This window comes from Cebus imitator, unplaced genomic scaffold (assembly GCF_001604975.1).
Source record: "Cebus imitator isolate Cc_AM_T3 unplaced genomic scaffold, Cebus_imitator-1.0 Scaffold92, whole genome shotgun sequence".
In the NCBI taxonomy this organism is placed as follows: Eukaryota; Metazoa; Chordata; class Mammalia; order Primates; family Cebidae; genus Cebus; species Cebus imitator.
In genome coordinates this window covers 8,999,908-9,012,412 of record NW_016107407.1, presented here as the reverse complement: position 1 = coordinate 9,012,412, position 12,505 = coordinate 8,999,908, and the positions used below count along the sequence as shown (strand labels likewise).

At 43.8% G+C, this 12,505-nt stretch overlaps 1 protein-coding gene and 1 pseudogene across 8 annotated transcripts in view; one reads left to right on the top strand and one right to left on the bottom strand.

Moving 5' to 3' along the window:
• Positions 1–850: 850 nt before the first annotated feature.
• Positions 851–1,921, bottom strand: LOC108309148 (annotated as a pseudogene). Its single transcript, XR_005201386.1, has one exon. The product of XR_005201386.1 is annotated as a glyceraldehyde-3-phosphate dehydrogenase-like (transcript).
• A 1,826-nt stretch (positions 1,922–3,747) lies between these two features.
• The window catches only part of ACBD5 (acyl-CoA binding domain containing 5), a 41,750-nt gene continuing 32,992 nt past the window's right edge, over positions 3,748–12,505 (top strand). For 2 of the 7 annotated variants that reach the window (XM_017535486.2, XM_017535484.2), the window contains exons 1-3: positions 3,748–3,844; positions 5,415–5,580; positions 10,034–10,154. In XM_017535486.2, the coding sequence (XP_017390975.1) occupies positions 5,505–5,580; positions 10,034–10,154 (197 nt within the window). In that variant the 5' untranslated portion in view covers positions 3,748–3,844; positions 5,415–5,504. Of the gene's footprint in view, positions 3,845–5,021; positions 5,228–5,414; positions 5,581–10,033; positions 10,155–12,505 lie in introns of those variants that run through there. The other 5 variants (XM_017535488.2, XM_017535485.2, XM_037740956.1 and 2 more) reach the window with 4 other exon arrangements.

Genomic DNA, 12,505 nt, shown 5'->3' with positions numbered 1-12,505 from the left:
TTTTTTTTGAGAAAGGGTCTTACTTTGTCTTCCAGGTTGGGGTGCAGTGGCACGAATATGGCCTTGACCTCCAGGGCTCAAGATATCCTCCCACCTCAGCCTCTCAGCTTTCCAAGTAGCTGGAACTACAGGTGCACACCACTACTCCAGCTAATTTTGGTATTTTTTGTAGAGACGAAGTTTTGCCATGTTGCTCACACTGCTCCCCAACCCTTTTTTTTTCTTTTTTCTTTTTTTAAATTTGCAGCAGCACCAGCCTAAGAATCATCTTTAACTTTTGAGCTCAAGTGATCCTCTCGCCTCGGCCTCCCAGTGTTGAGATTACAGGTGTAAGCCACTGTGCCAGGCCTGGTACTTGGTTTTTGAAAATAAAAATTTGATGTAAATTTTAATTTAAGCATAATATACACAAAGAAAAGTAAACATTTAATAGAGTTAAAAATATACATTTAATAGAGTTAAATATATCCATTTCAAGAGAGGACACGTTCATGTAACAAACACCTAATTCAAGAAATAGAGCATTACCAGACCACCAGAAATTTCCTTGTCGGATTCGCAGATACTGCATCTCCAGCCACAATTCTAATATATTGATTTTGTCTATTTTTTAACTTTATATAAATAGAATCATATATAATACGGTATGTTCTCTCTTTTATTTTTTTTTGGCTGAGCACAGGGGACTTTATTGATGGTACACGACAAGGTGGGGCTCCCTAGGCCCCTCCCTCTTCAAGGGGTCTGCATGGAAACTGTGAGGAGGGGCAGTTCAGTGTGGTGGGGAACTCTGTGGCAGGGACTCCCCAGCAGCGAGGGCCTCTCTTCCTCTTGTGCTCTTGCCGGGGCTGGTGGTCCACGGGTCTTACTCCTTGGTGGACATGTGGGACATGAGGTCCACTACCCTGTTGCTGTAGCCAAATTCATTGTCATACCAGGAAATGAGCTTGACAAAGTGGTCATTGAGGGCAATGCTAGCCCCAGCATCGAAGGTGGAAGAATGAGTGTCGCTGTTGAAGTCAGAGGACACCACCTGGTGCTCAGTGTATCCCAGGATGCCCTTGAGGTGGCCCTCCGATGCCTGCTTCACCACCTTCTGGATGTCATCATATTTGGCAGGTTTTTCCAGATGGCAGGTCAGGTCCACCACTGACACATTGGCAGTGGGGACACGGAAAGCCATGCTAGTGAGCTTCCTGTTCAGTTCAGGGATGACCTTGCCCACGGCCTTGGCAGCACCAATAGAGGCAGGGATGATGTTCTGGAGAGCCCCACGGCCATCACACCAAAGTTTCCCAGAGGGTCCATCCACGGTCTTCTGGGTGGCAGTGATGGTGTGGACAGTGGTCATGAGTCTTTCCACGATACCAAAGTTGTCATGGATGACCTTGGCCAGGGGTGCTAAGCAGTTGGTGGTGCAGGAGCCATTGCTGATGATCTTGAGGCTCCTGTCATACTTCTCATAGTTCACGCCCATCACGAACATGGGGGCATCAGCAGAGGGGTCAGATAATGATGACCCTTTTAGCTCCCCCCTGCAAGTGAGCGCTAGCCTTCTCCATGGTGGTGAAGACGCCAGTGGACTCCACCATGTACTCAGTGCCAGCATAGACCCACTTGATTTTGGAGGGATCTCGCTCCTGGAAGATGGTGATGGGATTTCCATTGATGACAAGCTTCCCGTTCTCAGCCTTGACAGTGCCATGGAATTTGCTATGGGTGGAATCATACTGGAACATGTAGACCATGTAGTTGAGGTCAATGAAGGGATCATTGATGGCGACAATATCCACTTTACCAGAGTTAAAAGCAGCCCTGGTGACCAGGCGCCCAATACGACCAAATCTGTTAACTCCGACCTTCACCTTCCCCTTGGTGTCTCAGGGATGTGGATGGCGATGGGGGACAAGATAGGGCTGTCTGGCGAACTGGAGGAGCAGAGAGCCAGTATGTTCTCTTTTGAATCTTTTTCTTGACACTATGTGAGATTCATAGATGTTAAATAGTTGTAGTTTATTTGTTCTCATTGCTTTTCAATAGGCTCTATGTATGTTTTTGTTTTTAGCAGAGTCTCACTCCCCCGCCCAGACTGGAGTGCAGTGGCACAGTCTCCGCTCACTGCAACCTCGAGTCCCGAGTTCAAGCAATTTTCCTGCCTCAGCCTCCTGAGTAGCTGGGATTACAGGCGCGCACCATCACGCCCAACAATTGTTTTGTTTTTGTTTCAGTAGAGATGCTGTTTCAACATGCTGCCCACGCTGGACTCTAATTCCTGAGCTCAAACAGTCTGCCTGCCTTGGTTTGTGTTGAGATTACAGGCGTGAGCCACTGAGTCTGGTTTTAAAAATGTTTTCTTTTCAGCCAGGGTCGGTGGCTCACGCCTGTAATCCCAGCACTTTGGGAGGCCGAGGCGGACGGATCACAAGGTCAGGAGATCGAGACCATCCTGGCTAACACGATGAAACCCCGTCTGTACTAAAAATACAAAAAATGAACCGGGAGGTGACGCGGGCCTGTAATCCCAGCTACTTGGGAGGCTAAGGCAGGAAATCGCTTGAACCGGGAGGCGGACGAGATGGCGCCATCGCACTCCAGCCTGGGCAACAAGAATGAAACTCCGTCTGGGGGGAGGGGAATCAATACATGTATTATTTTACTTTTGAATCTAAAACATCTCTAGAAATACATGATCAAGAATAGTCCTATTAGGTATTGTACTGAAAATACTGGAAGACATGAACTTGTGTCTCATGAGATAACATATTTTAGGTAGAATTACAGGTAGACACAATTGGAAGGCACCTTGGGAGGTGATTCAATCCACCATATCCTTAATAGTTCCAGCAGGAGTTACCATATCTAAACCAGCATAGCTATACGAGAAGGGGTGGAGAAAACAATATATATTATTGAAGAACCGGGTGTGGTGATTCCTTTCTGTAACCCTAACTACTCAGGTGGCTGAGGTGGAAGGATCATTTATTTGAGCCCAGGAATTTGTGACCTGCCTGGGTAACATACCTAAAACAAACAAAAGAATTTGGCTGAGGGCAGCAGTAGCTCAGGTCTGTAATCCCAGCCCTTTGGGAGGCCAAAGCAGAAGGATTGCTTGTGGTCAAGAGTTCCAGACCAGCCTGGGCGACACAGTGCGGGCACCACCCAAACCCCCGCTGAGCCTATAAAAACACACACACATCATTAAACGCAAAAAGTGTTCCTAGTCTGAGTAAGTATCTTCCTTTGGTGTGCTGAGAAAGTAACTCCAAGATTTAAAGCAAGAGTTTTTTGGGTTCACTGACTCTTAGCTCTGCCGCTTCCTAAACTGTGATACCTTGGGCAAGGCAGTTAATATGAGTCTGAATTTCATCACTGGTAAACACCCTACAGCGTTTTGGGAATATGTTACATCCTTTGCGAATACCATGCACACAGTAACGGGCAGTCTTTATTCCCAGAACAGCGCTCGGCATTCATTAAAGACCCAAATATTAGTAAGCATCAGGGGCAAGAAATTAGACCCCAGTGTTCTGATTCCAGCCCAGTCACACCAGGATAGCTCTCAAAGACACCATTGAGAATTGTCCCTTACACTAGAAGCCGATGTGGTATTTCAAAGAAACACCACAAACCACTCGCTAGGAAGGAGGGATTTCCGCCGCAGGGTAGGCGCTTCCGCCGGACACAGACGCCGAACCGGAAGAGCTGGCAGGAACCCGGGCCGCGGCTGTGAGGTGTCTGGAAGCGCTGCGGTGCGGGGGACTACATTTCCCATAAGCCCGCGGGGGCAGGGCGAGGGGTGGGCATCGGGGACATTACCGGACTGGCCTTGCCCTGCAAGACCAAGGTAAATGCCAGCGCCGCGGCTCCGAGGGAAGAGTAACTTACGATCTGCGCCTCGATTTTTACTAGCAATCCTCCTAACCCATCCCCCGAACTGACAAAAACGACTCTTCCATCCGGGAGACTTTGGGATTTCCGGGCCAAAGGACTCCACCGTCACAACCTTAGCCAGTCCCCCCAGCAGCTTTGGGACTGGTACATTTACCAAATGCCTAAGGACGCTGGGGGTTGCGCTAGTAAGTTGAAGGCCCAGGGTACCCCCTTTCTAGGGTTGATGATCCATAAAGGCTCCTCATTGGCCACTCCCTCCACGCCCAGTATCTTACTTTTAATTTTTTTTAAAAAATTAATTGGTTTCTTAAATAGAGACAGGGTCTCGCCATGTTGCCCAGGCTGGTCTTGAAGTCCTGGCCTCAAGCGATCCTCCCCACTCTGCCTCCCAACGTGTTGGGATTACTGGTGTGAGCCACTTGAGTCCCAGTCTCCTATTAAATCCACCTGGTGGTGATTGGCTCCCTGGGGCTGGGTGGAAAGCTAGTGGAGGGGAAGTCGCCCTCCGTCCCAGCCCAGTTTAGGAGCCGGCGAACTCCCCTCTCCTTTGGCTGCTGCTCAGACGTCCTTGGCTCAGGGCGGCGAGAACTGTCGAAGACCCGCGGGCCAAGGACTGTTGAGCACCTCCATCTAAGGTCCCCAATGCTTTCCTCCATCTACCCTTTAGAGTGGTGTCCCGATTGCCACTGGAGAGGCTAAGTGACTTGCCCTAGGTCACAGAACTTAAGTGGCAGAACTGGAGGTTCGCACAGAACCTGTCCCGACTCAAAACCCTTGGCTTAGGCCCCATTACCTTCCTCAAACCTTAACCTAGGAGAGTGCAGGCGCTGGGGACCGCGGAGTCATTTTTGTTGCCCAGCGGTGCCGTCGCGCGCAGCTTCCGGCCCAGGCGCAGACCCAAACCCGCATCCCCAGCGCTCGTCCACCCGGCTGCCAGAGCGGACATATCGGTCCGGCCTCGGTTTCCCCCTTCTGAACAAAAGTGAGCACAGGTGGCTCCCCGCACAAAGCCGGGGCTGTGGCACCCTGGAGGGTTCTCTCTCCTTTCCCCGCTTCCCGGGCCCTCCTCTGGGGACAGACTGATCGCGCGCGTCCTCGCCGCGGCGGCGGGGCCGGTGGGTGGGGTTTGCTGCACGGCCGCTGCGGCGGCGGCGGCGCCAGTGCGTCCGCCGGTGACTCTGGGGCGGGGCTGTGGGGAGGGCGCGGACTGACAGATGGACTCCGGCGGAATGGGGGGTGTGGCTGCTCCGCCAGGGTCCCCCGGGTGGGAGAGCGGCTCCGCGGCCATCGGTGCCCGGACCCCCTCTGCCTTCTGCTAGACATGCTCTTCCTCTCGGTGAGTTGTTTTGCTGTCGCCGCGGGCCGGATTCGTGGCCTTAGTCACGCCCCGGGGGAGGAGGAAGGAGCCGAGCCGCCTCGATCCGTGTAGCCTGGAGGGCAGGGCAAAGGGGAACTGACCCGCTACGCTCCCGGGCCTACTCCTTTTGGGGCATGTTGATCCGCGGCTGCGCTCCATGTTCCAGTTTCATGCAGGCTCCTGGGAAAGCTGGTGCTGCTGCTGCCTGATTCCCGCCGACAGACCTTGGGACCGGGGCCGGCGCTGGCTGCTGGAGATGGCGGACACGAGATCCGTGCATGAGACCAGGTTTGAGGCAGCGGTGAAGGTGATCCAGAGTTTGCCGAAGAATGGTACGTGCGCTGGGCCTTGGCTGGAGACGCCCTGCAGAGAGGCCCGAGGCCCCGGCTTACCTCCTTTCAGCTTCTGGTTCTAGTGTTGTTTATTTAGCCTACTTTTTTTTTTTTTTTTCCCTGTGTAGGAGCTATGTAGTGAAAGGGATTCTACTGAATATGAATTAATTACCTTTTGATCTTCCAAACCGGAGAAAGAGATAATATCCAGGTTTTAAGTAGTTTATATTGTTGAAAACAAAAGTCTTGTCACTTAATGACTGCGGGTTTGGGTGTTTAAAAAAAATCTGGGATGGGGATGCCTAGTGAACACGTACAGGGTCTACCAGCTTGAGCCCTCTGAAAACTTTTGATACGAAGGCGCAGAAAAGAAAGAACTATAGCCAGTTGTGAAATGATTTCTCTTTATTTTTATAAATATATATTTACTACCTTTGTATTTGCTATTCCATTGTACAATGTTCTCTTTTTTATACTCATATTGGACCTTCTTTGCAGCTTGTGAGAAAAAAGTCATTGGAGTTGCTGATCTCTTGTATTTAATGCGTTATTTCTCTGGCTGCTTTTTAGATTTCTTTTCGGTTTTCAGCGATTTGACTAGTAGGTGTGGTTTTTCTTCGTATTTACCCTGTTCACAATTTGCAGCGCTTTTTGAATTTGTAATTTTATGTCATAGACCAATGCAAAGTTTTTGGCCATTAGTTAAATATTTTTCTTTCTTTCTTTTTTTTTTTTTTTGGAGACAGAGTCTCACTCCATCTCCCGGGCTGGAGTGCAGTGGCACCACCTCAGCTCATAGTAACCTCCGCCTCCCAGGTTCAAGGGATTCTCCTCCCTCAGCCTCCCAAGTAGCTGGGATTACAGGCAACCGCTACTACGCCGAGCTAATTTTTTGTATAGACAGGGTTTCGCCATGTTGGCCAAGTTGGTCTCAAACTTCTGACCTCGTGATTCGCCCGTCTCGGCCTCCCAAAGTGCTGGGATTACAGGCGTGAGCCACCATGCCCGGCCCTTGTTAAATATTTTTCTTTGTTCTAAGTGCAGAACTTTAGAGAGGAAGACTTACTTTTCAATTCACATCCTTCTACATTATACGAATTATATTTCACAATAAACATATTTAAAAAGTAATTTTAGGTAATACTGTGCCACAGTTGTAAAACTAACCGAATACAATAATAATACGTCACTATAATATTTAATATCATGGTTTCTGTTTTCATTAATTATCATTTGGCTAGGTAACAGATATTCAACACAAATCATTCAACAAAAATTCATTAAATGCAGATTCAGAAAATTTTAAAAACAAATATACACAAAATAGTGTTCCATTTGTAATTTTATCTTTTTTTATCTTCTATGGTGTTATCTGAACCTTTTGTAATTCCAAACATTCTATTTTAGGACTAAAAGATAAGAAAGAATAAACAAAATATAAATAAATAACATATGAACTTATTTAGGTATTGATTTTTTATGTCCCTGATTGTAGAGCTTATAGAAAGTTATGATTCTAAGAGTTTTATGTAAGTAGTATGTTTACCCTTTCTCCTAAAGCACACGTTTTTATAGTTCTTTTTGAATACAGATAAAGCTAGACTGATGTCTCTAGGCCACTATCCCTGTTGACATTACATACCACTTATTAGGAAACCCATATAAATTACAGTTTGTATTTCCATAACATTTAAGAAGGTATTGCAAAATTAAGATACCCTATCAAATGGTAACTGTGTTGGACAATATCCAGTATACTGTTATCCGCTGAAATTAAGTTGATATTAATTGAAGCAGAAGTTTGTCATGATGAATTGTTATAAATATTTTTGTAATTTTACTTTTAAACCATTTAATTTGCTCTGAACCATTTGTGAAGAGCAAGATCTTGCAGTTTTTTGTTTCTTGTTGCTCAATATTTATTTAAGGCCTGAAGTAGTAATGGATCCTGTGGTGTCTATGTTTGGTATGACCTTAACCTTTCAAAATTAAAATTCTTAGATAATATTTCAGACACATATTAAATCTATCTTGTATAAGCCCCTTGAGGACAGACTCAGAGTGCCTTACACACAGACTACACTCAACAAATGTATGTTTTCGTTTTTTTAATATCATTCACCTAAGCCAATAAACTTATTTGGTTGACTTACTGAAGATATTTTGAGATTAGACTTTTGATATTTTAAATTTAGATTTGTGTTATTTAAATGAGTGACCACTAAAACTGTGGTTTCTCCATTTTTTTCCCTCTGCTGTATAAAGGATTGTAACATTAAAATACTGTACCTATTAGGTACTCCTAAATGTACACATATTATACAGATAATTATTATTGTGATTTGAGAATTAATTATGAACTCTTGGCCAAACTGGAAACACCAGCTGTGTGGTAATTTCCACAGCTTTTTTTTTTTTTTTTTTGAGATGGAGCCTTGCTCAGCTGCCCAGGCTAGAGCAGTGGAGCAATCTTGGCTCACTGCAACTACCATCTCCCAGGTTCAAGCAATTCTCCCATCTCAGCCTCCCGAATAGCTGATTACAGGCAGCTGACATACAGGCCCTACTAGTTTTTTGTATTTTAGTAGAGATGGGGTTTCACCATGTTGGCCAGGCTCGTCTTGAACTTCTGACCTCAGGTGATCCACCCACCTGGGCCTCCCAAAGTGCTACGATTACAGGCGTGAGCCACTGCTCCCAGCCCACAGATCTTATAAACTGCTAGCTTATTCAATTTACAAACTTTAAAAAATATCTTGTTACAATTTTTATTTTTATAATTTTGTTATAAAGATAATATACACTGATGTTTAAAACCTTTTTATTGATTTCCAGTAGCTCTGAATGTCGCTTAAATAAAAAAAAACTTTTTAAAAATAGATAAACAAAAAGGAAAATAATCTGTATATTTACTATCCAGAGATAGTCTTTAAACATTTTGATGTTTATCTTTCTACTGTACTTTTTATGTATATAAATATTTTGCAAAGATGTATCATGTTATATACGTTGTTTTTAAACTTATTTTTGTTAAATGTATAGTAGATCATGGAACTTATACTATTATTTATATTTTTCTACAATATAACTTTTTAGGGTCACAGTTATAAATTGTCCTGTTATAGTTAATATCATAATTATTTAAACAGTTATTTCCTTTAAAACATTCCAATTTTCCTTTTTTTTTTTTTTTTTTGAAACGGGGTTTTCTCTTTTGTTCCCCAGGCTGGAGTGCAATGGCGCGATCTCGGCTCACCGCAACCTCCGCCTCCTGGGTTCAGGCAATTCTCCTGCCTCAGCCTCCTGAGTAGCTGGGATTACAGGCACACGCCACCGTGCCCAGCTAATTTTTGTATTTTTAGTAGAGACGGGGTTTCACCATGTTGACCAGGATGGTCTCGATCTCTTGACCTCGTGATCCACCCGCCTCGGCCTCCCAAAGTGCTGGGATTACAGGCATGAGCCACTGCGCCCGGCCCCAATTTTTCAATTATTGAGAATATTGCAACTTATAGCACTTGCTTATACAATTTGAAATTTTTTTTTTTGAGACAGGGTTTTTTTCTGTCACCTAGGCTGTAATGCAGTGGCGCGATCACAGCTCACTGCAGCCTTGACCTCCCAGGCTCAGGAGATCCTCCCCACTTAGCCTCCTGAGTAGCTAGGACTACAGGGTGTGCTATCACACCCAACTAATTTTTTTTTTTGTAGAGACAGGGTTTTACTATGTTGCCCAGGCTGGCCTTGAACTCCTGGGGTCAGGTGATCTGCCCACCTCGGCCTCACAAAGTGCTTTGATTACAGGGGTGAGCCACCACACCTGACCAATTTGAAAATTTAAACCTGTAAAAAGTTATAGATATGGTAGAAACATATATGAAGAATTATTCTCAAAGAAATTGATATTTCCAAAATTACAGAGGTAGGAGTGATAAATCTATTTTATCTTGGATTAATTCTTTTTCTACCATAGTGTATACTATTTGGCTTTAGCCCCAAATTCTTTATATATTGATAATTTGAAATTTGGCAGAGTATACATGTAACTTTTTCACTTATGCTAGTCAGTTATGATTTGTCATAAATTTTGAATAAAAATACACTTTTTAAAATGGTTGTATAATAATAGTTATTCCGTATTTTAATATGTTTTTAAAGAGACATTAGCTGGTTATTCTGGTTATATCTACAGCATATCTCTTCATTTATTCTTTTATTTATTGAACCATCTTAGGCATTGCTGTTAAAATTTAAAATCTCAGAGTGTTTTGAAATCAAAGAAGCAAGCAACTAACAAAGCCATAACTTTTCTGTAAGATAGAAATCAATCGTTGTCTAAAGTATTAACGAAATATAAAATCACTATTAGTATAGCTAATTTATAACCTTAGATTATCTGTTGTATTCCCCAGATGATCTATATATAATGTTTTATATTGTGTGTTTACAACAGGTTCATTCCAGCCAACAAATGAAATGATGCTTAAATTTTATAGCTTCTATAAGCAGGCAACTGAAGGACCCTGTAAACTTTCAAGGCCTGGATTCTGGGATCCTATTGGAAGATATAAATGGTAATTTTTTGTGTAGAGCAAGAATTTAAATTTTAATGACATAATTATCATATGGCTACTACTTAAGTGGTTATATATTATTCTGTGCAGAAAGTGTCCTAGGTATTAGGTACAATTTTTATCCTCCAGGTTTTTTTCTTTTTTTTGTCGCCCAGGAGGGAGTGCAGTGGCAGGATCTCGGCTCACCGCAACCTCTGCCTCTTGGCTTCAAGCGATTCTCCTGCCTCAGTTTCCCAAGTAGCTGGGATTACATGCTCGCTACCATGCCCAGCTAATTTTTGTATTTCTAGTAGAGACAGGGTTTTGCTAGGTTGGCCAGTCTGGTCTGGAACTCCTGGTCTCAAGTGATCGCTCACTTCAGCCTCCTAAAGTGCTGGGATGGTAGATAGGAGTGAGTTGCCGTGCCCAGCCTCTCCAGGTGTTCTTAACACAGTTTTACACAAATAGGAAAATCCTGGGGAGGAGAGGAAAACAATAAAACCAAAAGGGATAGGTGCATCCAAAGTAAGAAACATTTTCAGTTAATCTTTATTTTTATGGAGTTTCCCCCCCCCTTTTTTTTTTTAAGCCAAGAGCAAATCCCAACCTAAGTTAAAGAAACAAACTTTCACTGCCTCTTTTACCTGCCAAGAAAAATAATGGCTTTTGCTTGCTTGTACTGAGCGTTTAAAAGAGTAGATAGCTAGGAATATGACTCAGGTACTGCCATGCTAACTTTTTATGTAAGCTGTTACTTCTAACTTACTATACTTGAATAGAAATTTGATTTTTTGAATACTTAAAAGAATTATAAACTAAAAAGTATACTTAAAAAAATTATAAACTGTAAATTAAAAGAATTATAGACACAAATACCTGTACCTGTGTTGTTTTCCCAGTCGACTAACAGTTGATATTCTTAATGCAATTGAAGCCTTAACAAATGTCCGACAAAAGTCTTTTAGACTGTACGTTATGAACAGAATATGTTAATTGGTAAAGCATGTTTTAACACCCACAGTTTTTTTTTTTGGCCACAGGGTCTCACTCCTGTCACTCAGGCTGGAGTGCAGGGGCACGATCACGGCTCACTGCAACCTCTGCCTCCTGGGCTCAAACAATCCTCCCACCTCAACCTCCCTAGTAGCTGGGACTACACACGTGTGTCACCATACCCGGCTAATTTTTAAAAATTTTTTCTAGACATGGAGTTTGTCTGTGTTGCCCAGGCTGATCTCAAATTCATGGACTCAAGTGATCCACCTGCCTTGGCTGGGATTACAGGCGTGAACCACCTCAAAGCACCGGTTTTGTTTTGGTTTTTGAGATGGAGTCTCTCTCTGTTGCCCAGGCTGGAGTGCAGCGGTGCTGTTTTGCCTCACTGCAACCTCCGCCTCCCAGGTTCAAACATTTCTCCTGCCTCAGTCTCCTGAGTAGCTGGGATTACAGGGGTGTGCCACCATGCCTTGCTAATTTTTGTATCTTTAGTAGAGACAGGGTTTCACCATGTTGGCAGGCTGGTCTCAAACTGCTGACCTCAAGTGATCCGCCCACCTCAGCCTCCCAAAGTGCTGGGATTACAGGCTGAGCCACTGTGCCCAGCCCAGTTTTTTTTTTAACCCATACATTGTGATGCTCAGTTTCTTCACCCTGCACTGGAAGTGCCATAAGTTTGTTTCAAGATTTCTCAGTACTCTACTTTTCTCTAAGATCTTTATGAATAGCCATACAATAATAGGTTAAATGAAATAGTAATATGTTATTATTTAATATAACTTAATTTTAGTAGTATTTGATTTGCCCATTTTAAGAAGATATAATTATTTGCTTCATGTTTTTCCCCTAGAATTGACCTTTGGTGGAGTTAAACTCCTGGGAAAAACATATTAAAAGGGAGGTTTACACATCAGACAAAAATTTGAAAGAACTATTATTGTTTAGGGGTTTAAAAATTGCCTATCCCTCACATTTTCAGTATTCTAGAAGTGATAAATTAGTTCCATTTTTAGTTCACATATATAAGTTAGGCTCTTATTTAAATTAATGGAACTTTTTAACCAAAATGTCTGTTCATTTAAAATATGCCTGGCGGGGCATAGTGGCTCATCCCTGTAATTCCAGCACTTTGGGAGGCCGAGGTGGGTGGATCACCTGAGGTCAGTAGTTCGAGAGCAGCCTGGCCAACATGGAGAAACCCTGTGTCTACTAAAATACAAAAACTAGCTGGGTGTGGCAGTGCTCACCTGTAATCCCAGTTACTCAAGAGGCTGAGGCAGGAGAATCGCTTGAACCCGGGAAGTGGAGGTTGCAGTCAGCCAAGATCACACCACTGCACTCTAGCCTGGGTGACAGAGCGAGAGTCCATCTTAAAA